This window comes from Athene noctua, chromosome 2, assembly GCF_965140245.1.
Source record: "Athene noctua chromosome 2, bAthNoc1.hap1.1, whole genome shotgun sequence".
Taxonomy (NCBI): Eukaryota; Metazoa; Chordata; class Aves; order Strigiformes; family Strigidae; genus Athene; species Athene noctua.
The window spans coordinates 125,424,254-125,446,278 of record NC_134038.1 but is presented as its reverse complement, the minus strand read 5'-3'; the positions used below and the strand labels follow the sequence as shown (position 1 = coordinate 125,446,278).

The 22,025-nt window shown below is 38.5% G+C and overlaps 1 protein-coding gene across 3 annotated transcripts; it reads right to left on the bottom strand.

Annotated features, from left to right (window-relative positions):
* Positions 1 to 3,888: 3,888 nt before the first annotated feature.
* HACD1 (3-hydroxyacyl-CoA dehydratase 1) lies at positions 3,889 to 21,745 on the bottom strand. Of its 3 annotated transcripts, XR_012633207.1 has the most exons (8): positions 21,469 to 21,723; positions 17,397 to 17,514; positions 16,169 to 16,187; positions 15,999 to 16,087; positions 13,215 to 13,336; positions 10,775 to 10,953; positions 8,827 to 9,303; positions 3,889 to 8,710 (listed from the first exon to the last, which is right to left on the bottom strand). XR_012633207.1 is itself a non-coding variant. In XM_074900195.1 (7 exons), the coding sequence occupies exons 1-7, from the start codon at positions 21,594 to 21,596 to the stop codon at positions 9,221 to 9,223; spliced, it is 738 nt and encodes a 245-aa protein (XP_074756296.1). In that variant the 5' UTR covers positions 21,597 to 21,745; the 3' UTR covers positions 3,889 to 9,220. The 3 variants fall into 3 exon arrangements, 2 of the variants coding, with proteins under 2 accessions (XP_074756296.1, XP_074756295.1); XM_074900195.1 differs by having other exon boundaries at positions 3,889 to 9,303; positions 21,469 to 21,745; XM_074900194.1 differs by having other exon boundaries at positions 3,889 to 9,303; positions 15,999 to 16,081.
* Between the last annotated feature and the right edge of the window lie 280 nt (positions 21,746 to 22,025).

Below are 22,025 nucleotides of genomic sequence, written 5' to 3'. Positions count from 1 at the left end.
TAAGCATGCTGGCCCACCTGCATACCTCATATTTCTCTTTCATGCATACTTTATTTTGTGCAACCAGATTTCATAGGCAGAATGAATTAGAAGATACAGGCTATGCTGGAAAAGACGACATCAGAAAGATGGGAGACAGGACTAAATTAGCTGCCAGAAGTATTTACTGAGGGCACCCAAAACCCTGAATAGATTTACTTCTGCTGCTTGAAACATTCATGCTGTCTGGGTGGAATCAGATCAGCTGAAAGTGCTATTTCTTCCAAGAAGTTCTTGACATCTCAGAATTAAACTACATTAAAACACCGGAGGAAGATGTTCATTCTTTTAACATGTAGAAAGCAGCACCTGTGGACTGTGCAATTGTAGGCGCATAGATGAAAAACTCTCTATGCCCAGAGATGAAAAACAAGAGCAGATATAAAAATGGTACCACTCATCAGAGATGCACGTCTCATGTGTCTTCTCAATACCAAGGGCTAAATAGCAAGTTTGTTCCAGTCACAAACACAGCAGCTGTCCAAGGAGTGACAGACTCAGAAACATACAGTGTCCTTTTCAGTTCCCTATACATATATCCTACATACTACCCTCAGAGCATGGCTAAAGCCACCTACTCTTCACCTAACACAAGCTGTTAGCTCTGTTGTTCTCTGCTGGCTTTCTGTCTTTTGCACACTATGCCCCCTTATACTTTAAGACCATAGGAAGGTGATGAGTTATCTCCAATTTAGTGCTGTTTAACAGCTCAAGGGCTGTAGTAAGTGTTCAAGAGGAATCAGGGGAGTGAAACAAGAACTGGCAAAAAACTGCTGTTATTTACAAGAGATCTTGTGATTGTTCCCCCTCTGTCAGTTGCCTGCACAGATCAGCAGGGAGTCATGCTTAAATACTGAATGCACTGAGAAAGATATCCTGAAGTTTAATGCTCACTTCAGACAGATGGTGAAATCACTGTATCTTTCCCACAAACATGTGCAGCTCAGAGTTAAAGCTAACAATCAAGGCAGTGGACTACAAACCTTCATAAACTCAAGGAACTCACATATATGCCAACTGCAAAAGCCCACCGACTTCATATTCAGTAGGTAATGATGTAATTAGTTTGCAAGTAATATACAGGTGGAAGCAAACAAACAAAAACGCAAACCCCTAAAACCTGTTCACACATAAGAGACATTCAGGAGGTAAACATGTTCATACAAAATATTAGTCTCTAATATTTTATCTTCATCCTGCAGTTATTGGCATAATGTAGGGGGTTTTATTTTTGTAAGAAGTGTAGCTATTGTACAATTTAGGAGTATCATGATGCAGTGTTCTTTCAGCTGTGGACTCTGGACAACCGCTGACTCCGAGACAAGTGAGAAAATCATCTAGACCATATACTCATTCTCAGAAAAAAAAATGGTGGGAAAATAATAATCTAAAAAGTAGCTTAACTTTGATTTCACGACAGATGAAAAATATCATGGCAACACTGTCTACTATGGTTTTTAAGATAAGACAAGCTTTCCATTTAAGAGTGTTGAGAAATGGAGAAACCATGCCCTTTTTTTTCTGACCTGAGCTTCACATGACAGTAACACATTTCTATCAGTAACTACTTATGTCTATTGATTTTTTTTTTTTTTAAATGCTTCTATATTAAGTATGAACACAGTGAAATTTATAACACGATAGACAACAGCAGATACTGCCTGTGGATCAAACAGAGCTAAATAGGCAGACCCAAGATTTGAGCTACTCTTTCCATCTGAGAAAAGCTAGTTCGTGCCTTCACTTTCTTTCTGTTAACCCTATTACCACCATTTTAAATATTCAGTACCAGAATATTTAGTATCTGTGCATTGTTCTCTAGATTTCTAACTCCTTTTCAAGCACTGTATAGTGCTTGAATCATCATTGATTTAATGATTTAAATATGATTTAATGATTTAATGATTTAATGATTAAATATGATTTAAATTATAATTTTTTCCTTAGGAGTATGAAAATGTTCAAAAGTGTTTATATCTCATGAACTCTTAGCTAAATTTTCTATTTAGAAACCTCTAGAGGAATTGTTTCTAGAGGAATTGTTTCCAGGGTCTTTTCTTCTTGAGAGACAGAACTTTTTATTAAGAGTTTGCTGGATATGATGTAAAGATTGGAAAGTGAAATCAACTGAACCTCAGCCAGAGATGATCATTGTGAAAGACTCCTTCTGACAAGAATTCAAGATTGTTATTCTCAGCAACATCACCTCACTTTGAATGAAAACAGGAGTAATGTTAAATACTTGTTTTTCAGTTGGCTGCATGTTTTGGCTGTAAGATGCACAATTCTGTCTCTGTTTTGTCACAAAGTGAATCGTCTTAATGGTCTTCCTAGACTTAATTTACACAACAAATTGTAATCTGCTGCCTTCAGTACTCAAATTTGTTTCTTTCTTTCTTTCTTTCATGGGTTGAAGGTCTAATTCTATTATACAATGCAATTTCATACGTGATAAATTAAGAGGCACAAAAATTTGACTGCACATGCAGGATTCTCTTCAGAGCACAGGGGAGTGCTGGGCATGTGAAGCAGGAGACCCATCTGAATCTTTTCTTGCTCGTCATTTGCAGTTTGTTCTACTGAATCTGGAACAGGCACTTAAGGACAGGCAAAGTGCCATTTTATGAGCGTGGTATGTGCACAGATCGCCAAGAGACTACATATGAAAACTGAAGTTGCTCAGTGACAGGAGCATTCCAAGCTAGGAATGTCCAAGCAGCTGGGAAGGCTGATCTACCCTGCCTATTTTTAATGGGATGTGTCATTTGGCCTAGATTAATTTCAGAAATAAAAGATGCTTCTGCAGATAGGTGAAGGGAATTTGTATGACTGCTGAATTCAGATTAGTATAATGCAATAGTAGTGTAAGGCTGGTTTCCTGGTCTCTTGGCGTGTTCCATGGGGAGCAGTGCTGGGTGCAGCTGTACTGTAAAGCTGGGAGGTAGGCCAGCGAGCCACCATGCAACACCTACTGTGCAACAAGCATGTGCTCTCTCCCAGAGAGTGCTAACAGGGAGGCTACAGTTTACACTTTTCCAGGTAAATCCATATTTACACAGAACAGAATACTTGAATGTCTATGTCCTGTCATACTCCTGTTGAGATCAGTTGATAATTCTTCCACTAGCTTCTACAGAAATCTGACTGATTTAACGTTGGTAGAGAGCCAGGACAAGTAAATCCTGTCCTTTAAATTTAGATCAGAAGACTACTTCTGCGACTTTCAGATTAGGAGATCTATGTCTCCATTATAATGCATCCACTAACAGGATTTAGCCTTTGTGTGCAGTTAAACTCCTTGGGGTTACAACCACTTGATTCCTAATTCAAAGGAAGTAGGTGTGAATGCTCAGATATTGCTTTATCTTGTTGTCACGGCAACAAAATCCTCATAGCTGCAGTGTCATTGTTAAGTCATGTAGCAAAGGACAGCCAGAGGATGTTCACTGCCTCCACCCCCCTCAAACGTTGATACCACAAAAAAGTCCTGTTCCAAAACACTGAAATATTGTAATACCTATTTCAGGACCACTGTAATGCAATTGTCTTCATACATGTTGACAGATGTTATACGTTCTCTTCATAGACCCGTGTTCTTCCCTCCTGTTCGCTAAACCAGTATTACTACTCAAACCTACCTCTTTTTTTTAATGGAATATATTTTAAGAAATATAAAAAGGAAGGCTGGGTAATAGTAAATATTTTACAGGGGACCTCGACATTAATTTGTGAAACAGATAAGAAAGTATATCTGTAAACAGATACCAGTCTGGTGTAATATGATGAACATTTATATGAACTGGCTTCTATAAGCTACAAAAAAAAAAAAAAAAACGATCAAATAGAACATCGTTTAGAACATGTCTTTTAATTGATGATTAATTTCTACAGTGCTACAGTATTAACAATTTCTAAAACAAATATCTGAATCTATAGCTCAACAAATCTTATAATCTTTTCAAATAAATAAGTTATTAAAAGTATCATACTGTGTTGTTTTCCTGTCTGTGTAAACTGCTAATAACTCATTTCCGAAAAAATAACAATAATGAGCATCTGTGGTGCATTTACATTATCAAGAATCTTTAAGTACAATACTATACATTATATGCTTAGGTAAGTATGTCTGTACTTACACTTTTACAAAGCCATCAACTGAAAGGACATAAAATACATTCAAGACCGAACAGAAAAGCAAGAGAGCTGTGAATAAAAACACAACATGTTTCAGTTGATACAACATGACACAGAAAATACTGTCTGTACATTTTAGAACTGAAAAGCCACTGCCAGTTGCAGGCCTGAACTTGAGAGCAAGTTCCTATGAAAGGGCTAGTTACCCAACATCCAGGTTCTCTGGTTTGTCTTGGTACAGCCTTGAGTTCACTTGTCAGACTTACTCAATTTCTTGACCTAAGTGTTTCACACGACAGTTCTTCTCAATCTGGTAATTCATAAGGATGAATCACTTATTGACATCTGTAAAGCCTTCAGTCATACTGAAGGCGCTCAAGGCCCTAGAACGGCATCAGTGATGTACAGTCCCAGACACTGAACCAAGAGTACCACCCACTGTTAAGGTGTGTCGTCATGAAAGCAAGTTTCAGGATCTCTCCTTGGCAAATATTAACCTGCCATTAAGAGCCTTGCAAAGCTTAGTTGGCACTAACAATACTGCAACCCACTTGAGCCAGACAACACAGAGCTTTGCAGAAACAGGAGGTGTCTGTTTCTTAAACAGTCATTGTAACAAACAGAATAAAACATTTTAATGGGCTACAGTTAATCATCTATAAAAAGTATATGTTCATCATCAAATTAAATTGTAAACTGGTAAATTATACAGTATCTCTGAGCATATTTTAAAATATACATTATGAAATAAAATTTAATTTTCAGAAAACCTTTCAACCTTTTTGTTCAAAACCACATTTAATCAATCCTTTATAAACAACTGCAGCCCATTTGCCTGCCTGAAAATTTTGATTTATGAAGCCCTCCTGCCTAGTGCAGAACACTTACTTGTGTTAACTTCCCTTCCTTTTTTTTTTTTTTTTTAAGGCAGACTAAGTAAGAGCTGAATTCACAAAAACTGTTAATGTAGCAACTACTTTAAATTATAATTTATTATCATGGTTGTAATTTGTTTTCATTATAGTTTATTTAGCAATCATATAAATATCCAAATATCCACTAAAGTAAGCTACTGTGAAGGCTGCAAATACCACAGTCAGGGCAGTAGCTAGACCTACCTATAAAATGCACATATTTCTTTCTGGATAAGAAAAGGTAGGTTCCCTCTGGTCACAGAAAAGGTCTCCATGCACCTCCCTGGTAACTAGTCATTGCAATCTGTACATTAACATGAACTCCACTAAATATTATGTTCAATAGGAAATAGAACAGCGCACTGCACCATTTCTCCAAGGCTGTTAATTTTGAGCTGTGCTAGAAGAGTGTGGCATAGCTATCTTGGCATACCAGTATTTCAAGAAATATAGTACTAAGATAGCTGAGCGGAGCAGAAAAACCCTTTCTGTAACACCCTTTATGCACAGAGATCCTCCCAGCTGATTTCATGAGCTCACTACACAGAAGGTATGAGAGCACACTGTTTCCTCTCTTCTCACATCCTCGAAGTGAGAGGTAGTGAGAGGTGAGAGAAATTATGTCTATCAACTACTGTTCACAGTGGCCTCAGTGACCCTCTTGGCAGCTAATGTGGAAGACTTGTGCTGCCCATTCCCCGAGGCCAGGATCTGGCTCTAGTCATTCTGGGCAGAGTTGGGAAATAAGATGATTCACCCAATCTGTCCTGGAACAGCATCTCCCAGCGGGAACAGTGTGTGAGTGTTGGGGGGAACCTCAAGAAATCCAGCTGCTTTTGGTTGGAGTTTATAAAAAGGATGGTGTGTTTATGTTACTATCAATAGTAGGAAATGTCACCTGATGAATAGGAATCCCCTTCTAAATGCCTATTCTTATTTACTGACATTAAAAAAAGCTTCATAAGGTCATACTCTATATTAATCCATTCCAGAAGGCATATGTAGCACAAGTATGAAAACACCTTTATATGAACAATTTATTAAAGACTACATCAAATTATTAAAGATGCTGTTCGAATACATTCCTAATCTTTCATAAACAGGAGGATTTCAATGCTTTAGAAAACTAGGAATATGGCAGAGAGGAAGACAAAAAAGACAGGTGTCAAAAAGAAGTTGGAAAGAGAGCACCATATGAAAATCATACTTATCTTTTTATGTCCATTTAACAAGCTAATTAAATGTTTCACGATGTGATATTGAAGTTTAAGTAAGCTACCTAGGATAAAATCCCGACCCATCTGAAGACAATGGTAAGAAGATATTACCTGCAATTCTCACTATATTTGAGAATATATTAAAACAAAACATACACATTGAGGCTTCAGTGAAAGGCTTCAGTCACAGAAGAAGAGGAAGAAAAGAACATGTGGCTTTTTTAAAGTACCTGCATCTACATGGCAATCCCTCTGGTCTACGAAACATTGAATGCAATACTATTAATTTTTAGCTTTATTTTTATTAATTTACCATTTAGCAAGACTTTTATGGCTGTAAATTGCTTTTAAAATTGTATCATTACCTTGTACACTGTTGCTTTATGAAAGTACAAACCCAAGATTTCAGCAAACAGTGCTGTATTTTTTTCATGCCACATGTACAAAAGGATATAAAAATAGCTCCTTGATTGACATACAATAATATCCTCAGGCCACAATGAAAACAAATATAATACAGTTTTATAGCACAGGTATAGTATCTGTGGCATACACTCATCTATCTTAACAATGTGATTTCAAAATCACACTGTTAAAGTATCCAACGCTTTTTCAATTAATTGATAGCTCTGGTCTTCAATGAGCTGCCCTGACAGTAAAAAAAGACACACAGAACTTAATCTAGTCTTAGTTACTCATATTTCATCACACTCTTTGCTCGCTGAGAAATATTTCTAAAAACTGCCATGAAATTGCTCATGGATCAAAAATCAAGTGAAGTTTATAAAACAGTACTCTAAGAACTTTGGACAAATACAACTGCTAGTCTGAACATGTGTACCACAACTATTTTGTGATTCAGTGTTGTATTTCATTAAAACTTCTCTTAATTTTAGCTGCATATAAAACACAAGTAATAAGTTAAATTATAGCACCTTGCGTGAAATTCGTTCTAAAAAATACAAAGAATAGAGCTTCTAAAATTGTAAGAAATGCCACTATTCTATCTCAAGTCCACTATGCACTTATCATTTAAAAGGAAACTCATTTACATGTAATGAATACATGCACAAATATCACAAATATAAGGCACAAAATGGAATTTGAAAGTTAGGGATGTAGTAAATCCTTGCTTTTTCATCAAATTACCTGATACACCAGAAAAAGGTGCATCTACAGTTTTCAAGAAAGCTATATTATCATAGAATCATTGAAGCTAAAAATGGAAACTGCCTATTCAAGTATGTAGTTCAAACTCTTGCCAAAGGAAGATTATTTTCCACTACTGCATTACATCTAACTTAAAACCTTCCAAGAACTTGTATGCATTGATAAGCACTACTGTGTCATTCTATAATCTAACTGATCTCATTGGTAGGATCTTTCTCCTGATATTCCTTGGATATTTACCTTTTTTCAAATGTATATAATCAGTTCTAGATACACCTTCATACTTAGAAAGCCTCTTCCTTTACATGTATGTCATATTACAAAAACTTATACATACTTAACAACTTCCTTCTCACTTCAACTAATTTTGTTACTGTTCTCTGACTTTTCAGGAGGTCGATTCAATTCCTTACCCCCGAGGTATGCAAAATATAAGACCGTACTCCAGAAACGACCTCAGCAATCACAAGGAGTATTATGATTTCCAGCTGCCTGATGCAGTTCTTCTGCATATATACTCTTCTTTTGACATTAGTGATGCCAGAAGCAACCTTGCTGCCTACATTATCAAGGCTTCTTATTACATTATTAGACTTCAATCTTCTCTCTCTCTCTCACACTAAGTATCCAAGTTTCTTCAAATGCATTACCTTTTCTCTGAATCTTTTAGGCTGCGTCTAATTTGTTGGACCTCTCCCACTCAGGTATCATAAAGTGTAATATAATCTGTAACTTTTCTTAATATACTGTACATCCCTCGTGCAGATTATTGAAGACATTAAATAGAATTAGGTCAACACAGTATAAACAATTAATGGGGAGGGGGCAATTACCATTGCACAATGGGATGATTCAAAGCACAATTTATATTTTAAGACACTATTTTAAATATATTTTATCCCACTTAGCTATTTATAAGATGTTAAACATCTCACTATAGGTACAGTTTCTAAATGCAATACCATAATTTTTCTGCACACATAATTAAACGTAGAATAGGAAACATGCTGACTATCAGTCTTCCTCTGCAAACAAGTCCCATTCCAGCCACTGATCAGAGAAAGGTAGGTACATCAAATCTACTCCTCAGCACAAACTTTTAACCAGCTAATATTGTATCTATTATTCTACATATCTTTAAAATTACAAATGAAAGTATACAGAGATCAAAATTTGCACTGACAATCAAGAATTCAGCTCCTCTCGAAAGTCCTTCTGGAATTCTACAGTGTGATCCTGTAATTCAAAGAATGTTGAACAACATGCTAACAGTACTCATAAATGGAAAGGTATTATTTAATATAAAGCTTAAATAACATTTAAGCCACCTAGTCTATGAAAAACTTTGTTACCTAATTTATGTTCTGTTTTCCAGAAGACTCACTTTCAATACAACTTATCAACTCTCCTTCTGTTCTTGATGATGACTACAGGTCATAACAGAATTTTCAGAATAGAAAGCACAGCAGCCAACTATTCCAATTCTTAAAGCTATTTGCCAACCTATTGAGAATAAGAAAATAATTTGTCTGAAGAAATGCACAATTAAAAGTCAAAGTGAAACCAAGAATGAAAAGGTAAGTCTGAAGATATATTAATTGTAAAAATAATACAGTCCATGCTATTTTATGCACAGTTGTTTATTCTTGTTCCATGTTTTAAAATTTGGACTCAGAAAAATCACAGGAAATTTTGGTTTTTTACCCTCTTTTTTCCATTAAAAGCACCATAGTTACAAGGCTTGATTCAATCGTCCTTTTCCACAATCACTTCTCCATGAAGCACCCTTCTTCTCTGCCGCAGCATGTGGAAGTAGAGTTGTGGAAATACTTGATCAAAGCATAAAAGAAAGTAAATTAGATGAAAACGTTTGACAGATCACATAACAGAAAAATACAATTTTGCTGAATGATGAACTGAGGAAAAATTATGGAACACAATGCTGCAGGTGGTTAAGGTAAAGAATAGGAAGTCATGAATGCTGCAGTGAGTTACAGAGCAATAATTACTCAAAAGTCAGACATGGGCCCCTGAATGTATAGTCTGTGTTCAGATAACTTCCCTCCAACACTTTCTTTGTATAAACAGGACTTAACCACGTTCTGGCAGTGCCTGAAGTCTTCAAATCAATGCTAAAGTAAGAATGTTTGAATTAAGACTCTAAGGAGGATACAAATCTACCCTACTTGTTCAAGTCTGAAGTGAGGAGCTCCCTCTCTCCTGGTCCTCTGAGATCTGTATTACTGTCCTGCTGATACATTTGATCCTTATATTTAAAGGACAGAAAATAAGATTTATTTCTGAAGCATAAGTTCTATGAACAATTGTAAAACTGTTAGTAAGTCATGATAGTTTAGGATATATAAATCTCTCTAGTTGGCCTTCATGATTTATTCTAACAGAAAATTTCACAGTGTGTGTGAATACTGTGAAAGTCCATGTTTAAGGTCAACTTCTTAAATGAATATCTTTTCTAGATGCAGATCACAGACCCTTTTAACTTCAATTTTTCTGTTTCTCAATGCCATAATCTCTTGCCTCATTCCTAGTCTCATTGTCCAGAATAACTAAAATATTCTATTTGCCTAGTTTGGTCTAGCCCTATTCATGGTGCTGTATCTGAATCACATTGCTTTCTCCTTGTCTGTACTGCTTAGGTACCAGTGGAAATAACCCTGAAAGACAAAGAGTGTCTCTAATGTTAGCTCTGGTTAGCCAGTTGATCTGTGCCTTCCGGTATCCAGAAGTACAAGGACAACCGGGACAATCTGATTAAACTGGGGACTGAAGTATGTTCAGAGAGGTCTGGGGAGTGGATTTCTGTGAAAATGAAATCTTGGAGAATACTGCTTCAAGTTTTTCCCAAGCATACTCAAATGGTGATTTTCAGAGGTGACACGTAAATGGCTATTAATAGCAATAAAACCAAGGCAAATCTCTGGCACAACTTGCAGGACAATTTTTGAGCCACTGCTTCAAAGTAGCAGACGCACTAAAAATTCTCAGCAGCACAGTTACAGACATTTCTGTGTGTAAGCAAAAAGGTTTTTTACTTTGTCCAAGTCTTAGAAATGTTTTTAGCATTTTCACTGAAATTTTTAAGACAGCTTGTGTTCTGAGGCAGATAACAGAATGGAAAATTTCAGTCTAACCAATTAAAGAACAGCAAAGCTCGGAACAACAGAAAGCAGGCTTTAATAGTAGAAAGTGTTCAGCAAATGTAACTACAGGCAGCGTTTCCAGCATTGCTGCTAATTGATTATTATGTTGTTAGCATTACTACAGTTAAGTAATACTTACATGGCACATAGGAGAACATGACAATAATAAGGAAGTAATAGTAGTCAAAGGAGACATTATATTTGTTGGGAAGTCTCAGTGAAAACATTCCTGTTTTCTTCACATAGGGTAAAGCAGCATATATGGTTAGCAGTTCACCTGCAACCCCAGCAGGATACAAAATGATAAAAAAGTTGTATCTGCATTAAAAAAACAACAACACCTTGTGAGAAACACCCCATGGATTTAAAATTTCCTCTCGCTATTATTAGTGGCACAGCAATGTATTACAGTAGTTCCTGCACCAAAATCAAGGACCACATCCTGACTTGGCACAGAATACCAGTTTCAGTTACTTTGGATAGCGTTGCTTAGATTTACAGAAAATGCATTCCTCCATCCTTTTATTTAAAAACAGGTAAGTATCAGAATGTTTCTGTCTTTCTAATATTGAAGAGTAAAAAAATCCATAAATTTATAGTCTCCAATAATGACTTTTAAAAAAATTTACTGATCTTGCTCCTGTTGTCACCAACAGGATTCAGACCAGGACTGGATCCCAAATTCAGATGATCCTACATATCTTTGTCACAGTGCATAATGGGTCAACTCTATGCATTGTAATTTCTTTGAAGGTAATGAAAACATTGAGAAACATCGCAAGACTTTTTTACCCACTACCACATGGGAAATCCAAATAATACTACATTTACTACCAATGGAAATAGAAATAAAAGAAAATGAAAGTGCCAGAAACTTATCAGATCCATTTTAAAATGAAATGGAGATATTCAAATAAAAGGTGAAGGTGTTCATCTTATAGAAAGTGTGATTTGAATGCCATAGGCCACATTGGTGACAAAATGAAAAATGTAATCAGTAGGGTTTGCGCTGTCCTTAGGCATAGTGCACCATGGAGATGCAGTTTCTCCTAAGGAACAGCTCTCAAGTTCATGCAGGGAACAGCAATGAGAGAGTCGCACAGAGAGAAAGGTACAGTATGCACTCCATGACCAAAAGAGATCCAAAACTGCAGCAGACAAACATGAAACCCTCCTAGGAGCAAATGGGCTAAGAGGACTCACAGCTCAGAGAACAGATTAGGGGAAGTATAAGCAGGAACTGATCCTGTGACCTACACACAGTTTGTCTCTATGCAGTGAAAAAAAAAGAAAGTAAAAATTTTGAACTAAAATTTACATCATACCTATGCCATTAACAATGGACAGACAAATCTTTTACAATTACAAGCTAAAATCAGAAATTTCCAGCTCTCTTGAAGTACTGAATTTATGCCCAGTTGTGCTGTCTGATTATCCATAAATCTTGATGGGATATTTTGGAGTCTATGAAAAGATAATAGATTTTCAAATGTTTTGTTTATAGTATATTTCACCATATATCTCTGCTGTAAAAATGTCAGTTTTCCTTATTGTCTATTTTAAGGAAACAAAAATTTTGTTATTCAAGACACACTGATTTGATAGCAAAAAGTGTATTTGTCAATGTAGTTCTTTTTGAATGCATTTCTCTTTCTGAAGTATACATTAAAAAATATTAATGAAACCAGTCCTGCTTATTTTAAAGTTTGCCTTTTAGTACTTAAAGGTAATCAAGCCTGTCACCTTAGGTATTAGCAAAAAGGTAATGTATTATACGAACTGACATAAACACCAAACATATCAGAGAAGTGCATTAGAAGCATCAGAAGTGCATTATCTATAGACAAAAATAAAGGAAAATAAACAAATACAGTCTTTAAAATAAGCCTTTGCTGAATATTAGATGATTTCCTTCTAATAGTGTAAGTCTGTCTTACATGTATTTTTCAAACAATGACTATAGAGAACACTACTCTTCCAGTTAAGTGTCATGATAAACACGTAGTCTCTGTAATATATGTGATCTACTGGCCAATCTTAAGTATGATTCAAAATCAAAGCAGTTTTGATATGAAACATATTTTTTTATGTGGGCTAAACTAAATCAATATTTAGACTCACTACATGGGCATAACCTTACAAAAGCTTTGATAAAGCAGAACTTCTCATAAAGTAATAATAAGCAAACAGCTTGAGTGACAACAACTCCCGCATTTTCAAAGACCTGAAATCCACAAAGACTAGCACAGGTGGGCATTGTATTCAAAAGCATCTTAAGGAGTCATACTGTAAGTTAAAAGATGACTCCAAGGCTAAAGAAAAAAACCTAAAGTAAATGAAAGCTGAGTTCAAACCATGAGACATAGAAAGCAAAGAATAAATCACACCCTAAAATCTGAGCTAAAATATTTTTCACATTTTATACGAAGTAACAATGATGCCAAGTATAAAAAGCAACCGACTTGCACTCTGCTGACACATAACCGAAGCTCAAACATCTGCTTTCCTGTGTGTTAGCTCAGCATGCGTGAAACTAACATGCATGGAACCATGAGAAACTAAAGTGCAAGACTCTCCACCTGGCCCATTTAATGAAGTATGGCAAATGGTTGAGCAGGTTGAATGTGTAGAAGGAATATCGAGTAATCTCTGTCACAGTCCATACGACCAGAAAAAGAATAACGCTCTCCTCATTCTGGATCTGCAGAAGTATAAAGAACCAACACTTTCTTCATCCTTAAGCTTCTTTTCTGTGCAAACTGCAACAAACTTCTGTTTAAGATATATGGAACAAAACTAACATCTTGTAAAGAAAGAAAATTTTGGCATAAAAGTGATATGCTGAAATCATTACCATGTAGATCATATGTATTTACTAACATACAGACATTGTGCAAACTGAGCAATATTTATCCATTATGCAAATATCAAAATATAAAACCCTATAATTAAGCTTATTCATCCTTTCTTTTCCTTAATTTTCACCATGATATCTGTTTCCTTCTTTTTATTTGTGGTTGATTTACTTGTTTATTTTCTCACTCCTCAAAACAGCAAGAAAAAAACGATGCTACAGAAGATACATTCCTTTCATAATCAGTTTTTATTCATCCTGCATTTCACTAGTCTGTCTCCTAGACATGCTTTTACTTTTTATCTTGCTTCTTCCTCATCATATAATGCACGTCTCCATGAAACTTTACACAAAACTTACACTTGCTTAGTATAATCTACTAACTGGAACTTGGTCGCAGAAGATCAAATTTGGCAGACTTCAAGGAGCTGTAAGATAGTTAAGGAGCTGGAACACAGATGGATCTTGTAGATCATGAGCCTTGGGTAAACTCACTCAACAATCCCATTTAAGATTTAAGTTCTGAGTCATTAAACTGCCTCATCGGTAGATAGCACATCTCTCTGCTGTTTCAAAACATCGCTTCTTTTTCACTCTAAGTGAACAAATAAACAGAAGTCCCCAAATACAAAGAAGGTATGTGGGGATCTCTTACAAACACTACCTTCTGAGAAGTAGAATTACACGCAAGTAATTTTCTTTTCTTTAAAAGGGGAGGAATTTTGTAATACACTTCCATGCCTGAAGGCTGAAAAGCTCCAGGGATGTCTGTGAAATAAAATAAAGTAACACAAGTTTTGTTAAAATTACAAAAGAGGGAAACGTTTTTTTTTTTTAATAAAATGCAACACGGTGAAAAAGCTTAATACATCTTTAAGATGCTGAAAATCCACAACTCTGTCAAAAATCAAGAAGAATTATAAACACTCATCATGTCATAAAATTGCGCCCTCAATGTGTCAGTTAAAGAAGGTGCACTTTTAGTGAACACATCTCACCAACATCACAAAAGGAAAGGAGATATAAAAATACTGCCAAACTCACAGACAAATAGCAGCATCTGAAGTGCAAAGACACCCAAACAAATAAGCAAAGGTAAAGACAGAATTAGGCTGTTCTTAGCCTCATGCGATTAGAGACAAACATTGATAACCCAAACCTGAATTCATGTTGCAGTGCTAAATTCAAGCAGAAGATCTTTAAATAAGTATACAGAGAATTCCTATCTGTTGCCTTGCAAATCTCCAGTCAAGTAGAGAGATCTGAGTCTGGCTGTTATCACTAACACACCTCTCACCACCTAAAGTGACCCTGAACATTCATGCCTGCTAAGTACTAACAGTGTGAAATACAATCAGACATACATTCAGATGTATTTTTTCATGAACACAGCTTGACCTACTGTATAGAAAATGGAGTAAACAAAAGAAACGACTGGATATGCTAAAGATTTAATCCACTGCAAATAATAACAAAATGGCAAAATGCAGTGCTATATACCAGCATTCATGTAAACATGCAATATAAAATCTTTGAGACATTTTCCCTTGAGAAAATGAAAACAGGTTACAAAAAAAACCAAAACAAACCCCGAATGCTATGAAAAGCCTATTCCATGTTAAAAAAGCAACAGCAAAGGAAAAGATGAAGCGTATAAAACGAGTCCTCTCTGAACTGAAACAAAGGAATTCGACAACTGAGGCAGGTGCTGTGATAGCCCATCAGCAGAAAGGCATATGCCATCTGCTGGTGAGACAGTTTAATGGCTCAGCTTTTTCAGTTTAAAGAAATTCAGGAGCACAGACTCAAAATCCATTACTTAATTCTTACATGCCCTTCACAGAAAGAAGACCTCAGAAACTGAACTGAACATCCTATCTACTAGCTGTAGGCAGTCTGCTTGTTTCATTCTGCTAACGAATCACTAGACTTACCATAACCACCTACAGTCAGGCAAATAAACTACCATCATTTACACAGGACCTCAAGTGCCACTGTGGCATGCAGGATGACTTAATATATTTTTAATGAAAAAAATGCAGTATGCATGCCATCAAATGTAAATATTACCATAAAATTAAATCTTGAGAAGGTTCCTAAAACAAACTGCAAAAATCACAACCATGTTTATCTAGGTAAATTCAATGACACATTTTCTTTTCAACTCATTCAGTAAGTGCTAATTTACGTTTTTGAAAGGGAACCGGTAACACTGTGGTAATTTGCTAGTAAATAATAGCAGCAGTCAGTGATCTCACTTAGGCAGACCACAGCCTGCACAATGCCAAAGACAGCACTGATTCACAGCTAAGAGCCAGACTTAAGTCTCCTGAGTAGAAGCACATAAATTCCATCCTGTAACCCCAACTTCCAAAATCACACTCAAGTAACGTAAGTATTCTCTGTAGGAATGTCATTAACTTTTAAACTGGTCTTCCTTGTGAAATGAGAACTGTATTAATAGCTTCTCCTTAAAAACAATCAAAACATGACCTGCTCACACACATACCTGTTTTATACTATGTGCAATGAACCACACCATGAAGATTCTTGAACTCACTTGGACCCCAGTCACAAGCACGGATGTGCGAACTATTCCTTAAAAAGAGAAACATGTTATCTCTGTTCCACAACTCATGTTTTAATTAGTTACAGTAGAAACTAAAACAAAGAACTCACCAACTGCACAGTGGACTACCTGTAAATAAAAATAAGTTAAAGGTTACTGATGTACAGTATGTTACTATCTACACTATAAACATGGCCTTTTGATAGTAATATAAACCTAAGCTTAATTCTGAAGGAGAACTGTTTTTTTGCCTCCATCTAACAACCTTTAAAAGAAATACACATCAGAGCCCTGGCTACCAATGCTGTGATGGGCTCAGTATCTGATCTGTGCAAACACATGAAAGAGGCTTATTTTTCTAATTAATTGTACATATTACATATTTAGACACTTACAAAGCATTTATTTTTCAACTAGTAAGCTTCTCTTTCATTATCTTATTCCAGGAATAATTTTACAAGACAGTGTAGAGGGAGTTATATAAGGGATGCTAAACACATAGCAACTTTCAAATGTTCTGTATTCATTAGGGTTTAATAACATTATTATAATTTTGCCAATGATAGCTATGAATCTTCAGATTTATTGCATTTTCTGGGCAGCAATGTTTAGCAAATAGAGTGCTTTTCATTATTTTGACAGATTTGAGTAGAATTGCTTATTGTGAAAGTTTAATATACAGCTGGCCACATGATTTTAATAGTTGCTTGAGCTACAGATGTTGTAGGCAGACTGAGAAAAAAGTTTAAATGTAGATAGGCACTCTTTGTTGTGCCTGGGAAAGAACTGTGAGTGCTCAACACATGCAACAGTTTCGTTCCACAGATGTACCATAAACTGAGACCACTAGTGCATAGCTGGCAAAAGTAGTATATACTTTGCAAAACTTGCACAGAGCATTTTGTAACAGATTATACGGGGCATATGAATCCAGTCTGGAAATAAGAAGAAGCAGGAAAGGCACAGAAGGATAATCAGTCCGGTACAGGAATAAGAGGGAAGTTATCATCTCTAGAGATGGAGACGAGATATCTACTACCCTAGAGGGTCGATGTGCTGGCTGGAAAGCCTTCAGAAATTTTGCCTTCTGAGTTAAAGACTCAAATCAAAACAGTTACCAGGCAGTATTTGTTTTAAATAAATACTAGAGTTAAGTTTGAAAAAAGTGCCCATTTATTTCAACTAATCAACTTACCCCCCCCAAAACTTTTGTCAAATAATAAAGTTAAAAGGACTTTTAAATATGAATATAGTATTTTGATATTAAAATCAGGTTAATAATGTGATTTGCCTATGATATACAGCATCCAGTAAAGCAAACTGATGTTTAAAATTTACCTCAAGCAAAGCAAATGTCTGGAAAAATTTAAGCGTCCTTTGAACGCTTCTGAATAAGCCTCTATGTGTTCCTTTCTGTATATAAAACCGCACCATGGCAATACCTAATACCAGCCACCTACAAAAGAAAGAGAATGGATACATTTCAAATTAGAATTCTAAAAATATCCATCCACCGTAAATAATTTAGTAGAATATTTTCTTCACAGCATATCTTTGCCTCTTCACTTTTCAGTGTTCTCAGGTGATTATTAAAAATACCTTTAGACATAAGTATTATATAATGTTATATAAACATTATATTCTTTTATCTCTTTACTTGGAAAAGGATAGAGAATTACTTGTTTACTTTCACAGGACTGACTTGAATTGAGGGGACACCCCAAAACCACGGGGCCATTAAGACTTTTCACTAGCAATGACTACTATTTTTACTATTAAATCATTACTGTAAATTACTGTTATTTGAAAACACATGATGAACTTGACACTGAAGCCACCATTTTGGGTTGCAGGTTTGTATAAGTAAAGGACTGGAAACTATGCACATCATTTTTACATTTTCCATGGCCTCGTAATTTTCAGAACCGACTAGTGATCTGCATGCTTCTGTCTGTGATTGTCCTACTTAAGTTACCATTACAATTCAGTTTTCAAGAGTGTTGAGAAGTTATTTTTGAAAATCAGACTCTGAAGTGCTGAAAGATGGGTGCTCTATGCTCCCAGCTTCCAGAGGCAGGTATACTTAACTAGCACATCTGACGGTGTTGACTGATTTTTTTAATATTTTGTAAAGGAAACTGAACAGTGATACTAACTGATAACCCTCCCAATGTAAAAGAACGAAAGTAACAGTATCTTCTGATCAAACTGGACTTTGATATAAAACTTAAATTGAAATCTCAAATGGAAATTGAGACTAAAAGAAAATAAACTTCTAAAATGTGGTGGGTAGATCCCCACCACCCAACCCAGACCCAGTACAATAACACAAGGCTAGCGCAATTCCTTCCACATAATTAATTCATGTTTATATAATTATGTTTTTCAAAATAGTGTACTATATGTTTGCATCCTTAATGCAGAGCTATAGCACATTCTTACAAACATCATGCTAGCGAGATGCCTTGAAACTTCAGGTTTCAATATCCAAAGACTAAGAATGTATGAATATTCTTTAGTATACTTATAGGCATAACTAAAGCTATGGATGGCTATTTTGAGAATTAAAAATTACAAAAATTACAGTAACTTTTGCTTAGCTTATTGTCTGATGATATTTGGAACAATTAGTCCTTTCATTCTACATAAAGCCACAGCAAGCATGCTGTACAGTGATATGAGCTCTGGCTAAGGCAGGGTCCAAGTGACAAAGCAAAGGGGTCTAAGAAATACTCAGAGGCAGACTCAGAGAGCACACAGATGTTTGGATAAATATTTTAATAAACATTTGGATAAATATTTAACACATCTTTTCTTATACTCTTCCCTAAGCATAAAGTATTGGCTAAAGGTTGGAAACAGGGTACCAGGAAATACTGACCTTAGGTCAGACCTATTACACTGTTACAGCATGGGAGTCACATGGATGGTGATAGCTTTCTGTTCTCCTCGAATGGCATGTATTTCAGTATCAGCCCCTTAACGACTCTTACACATGGTGGCTATTGCTACGCAGTCACTTGGCGTGGCCCATTCCAGCACTTTGTGACGGCATTTCAAACTCCCATAGAGTTAGTCAGGCTTCCCAGCACAGTAGAACGATTCCCCTCCTGATCCCTTCTACTTTAAGCCCATGAATCCTATCTACCAGAGCTCAAAAATTTTCCCCCACAAGTGTTACTTAGATTTTGCAACAGGTTTTAAATCTGAGTGCATTAATCTGAGGTTGTTTCCCACCACTGTGGAAAGGAGGAATTAACGGAATATCACTGGTAGTCCTTCACAGTGAAGCTGCCCTGTTTTATAGTGAATTGTGTGACAAGAGGAAGGTGGCAGGGTGTTTATATCCAGCTGGCAGCAAGAATGGTGGCAGCAACCGCTCTGTCCTAGCCCCAGACTGAGAAGTCACAATACATCTAACCTAACGAGGCCTTTTCTGCACCTCATTCTGTATCAAAAGGGTTGTGAAGAGAAGTAGTCTTGGACAACACTCAGAAGCAGACTGCAAATACATTTTTCTTAAATAAATTTTTATTGGGACATGAATTTCTGTGGATTGATTTATTTAGTTGTCAGTGGCTTTGACTCTGGATCTCAGGAAAGACCTTGCACTGAGTGTTGCAAATCACTAGGGGATGGAAAACACTTTCCATAACACAGGTAGCGTTTCCAGTTGGGACTTTCAGCAAGATTGGGTACTGATCCGTCATTTTAGTCCCTTAAACCTTTGTTAGAAAGAAAGATAAGCTGCAATTTTTTATTAGAATGGTTGTTAATGTGCAATTATATATTCGTTTGTTAAAACTCTGGAAACACTTTGCTACTTTGCACTGTCTGGACAAATGGACAAATATGCTGTTCTGGTTACTTATCTTGTGTAGTGCCCTTGTTAAGTATTGCTCTTTTACAAATGTTTATTTTTCTCTTAAATTGTATCCGTAAAAGTTTATGAGAATTTGTTCCTCCTGTTTCTCTGTTTCCACATAAAATATGCAATTTTGCAAGTCTTAATCCCTTTTGATATTAATGGAAGACAGGAGAGAAGGAAGGGGAAGATACTGAATCAGCACCTAAGGTCAAAACTAATGTGGTTCGATAATCTTCTACGGACCTATAAAAGTCAGTGGTAAGAGTCAGCGTTCATTAGCAAATTCACACATGGAGCACGAGGCTGTGAATTCAACGAGGTAACATTAACCTGCCAGCTAGAAAAAAAATTACATTGAGTAAAAGCACTTTTCAAAAGGTGCTACTACGATATATGAACAGACATGAATATGTGTTCAGGATTCACAGATGCTGGTGAGAAGAAAGCCATTATGATCACACTCCTGGCTTTCTGCATCAGTGCTTGAACTCCTGGTTCGACTACAGTGTACCAGTTTTGCTCTATGGGATTCAAAGGGCAGAGAGTTCACCCACTGATAACCAAAGTAAAATTGTTCTTGTGATGAATGCCAGCCTAGAAGCTATAAAATTTTCTGTTCTTAGTTTTCTTTTAAGCATATGGAAATTAATAGTTTGGGGTTTTTTTTTCCCCAAGAGGTAGTGAACAGGACAAATTTTCAAGAAGTGAAGGTACGTTCTTCAAGCACTAACAACATAAACCTGAGTGCTCTTATGATCTGTTATTCAAAATAAATACCCACTTCCCTCTAGGCAAAGCATCGCGATGTGGAGCACTAGCTCAAACGAGCCCCTTGGGTTATGACAGCTCTTTCCCCCTCCTCCCACCCGCTGCCCATCGCTAATCGTCCGCGGGAGCCGAGGGCCGCGCTCGGCTTTGGCCATCGCTACCTCGCCGGGAGCCGGTCCGGGCTCTGCCCGCCGAGACCCGGGGCTCACGGACCTGACCGCGCTACCCCGCCGGCGGCGGGAGCCACAGAGCTGCCCGCAGGCAGGACCCGCCGCCCGGACAGCTCGCCCCGAGCCTCCGGCGCCCCCTCGGCGCCCCCTCAGCGTCCGAGCCCGCCCCGGCTGCACCGAGGGCCGCTTTCGCCTCCCCGCGGCCGGCCGGCAGCCCCCTCCCGGCGGGGCGCGGGGGCCGGCCCGGCGGCGGGCGGCGGAGGGGTGGCGGCGGCTGTGCCGAGGGACGCGGCCTGCGCGGCACCCCCGCCCGGCATTCCTCGCCCGGCTATACTTAACCTCCGCGACGGGCTGGGGGTGACGCGCCGGCGGTTGGCAGCGCTGCACCGTATTAGGCAATGCCCGGCGGGCAAGGGCTAGCCCCGCTCCCGGCGGCTCCCCTGCGCCCCCGGCTCCCACAGCCGGTTGCCCCACGGCTCCGCCAGCGTGCCGGGTCTCCGGGACCCCGCCTCGGCCGCGCTGCACCCGGCTCCCGCCGCTCCGCGCCTCCGCGCCCCGCCGAGGCGCCGCGCCGCCGGCCCGCGGCGCGCCCGCGCCCGCTTACCCCGCCGTCATGGCGACGTTGTAGAAGATGAGCCAGGCCGTGGCCAGGGCGCCCAGCCTCCTCTTCTTGCCATTCTCCTTCTCCTCCACCGCGCCGTTGCCGCCTCCGTCCTCCTCGCTGGACGCCATGGCTGCCCCCGGCCAGGCGGCGAGAGGCGCACACCCGCGGGAGGAGGGGCTCCCTCCGCGGCGGGGCTCAGGCCGCGCTGACAGCCGGACCTCGCGCTGTCTCTCACCCCATCTGTCTTCCTCGAGGGCCGCTGCCCGCCGCCAGCTGCTCGCCCGGCGCCGCCCGCTCCGCCCTCCGCCTCGCAGGAGCTCCCGGGGGCGGCCCCTGGGCGGGCAGGACCGCGGTCCCCGGGCGGGGCGGGTGAGCCTGGCCGGGCCCCCGCGGGGGTTCCCGGGCGGGCAGGGCCGCCGCCGTCAACGCCGCTGCCCCCTCCGGCGTGAGGAGGCTCCTGGGGGCCGGTAGTCTCCAGCCTTGCTGGTGACCCTCCGGCAAGAGCGGCGGGCATAGCCCACCCCAACGAAAGTGGTGGAAAATACCACGGTTCTTGA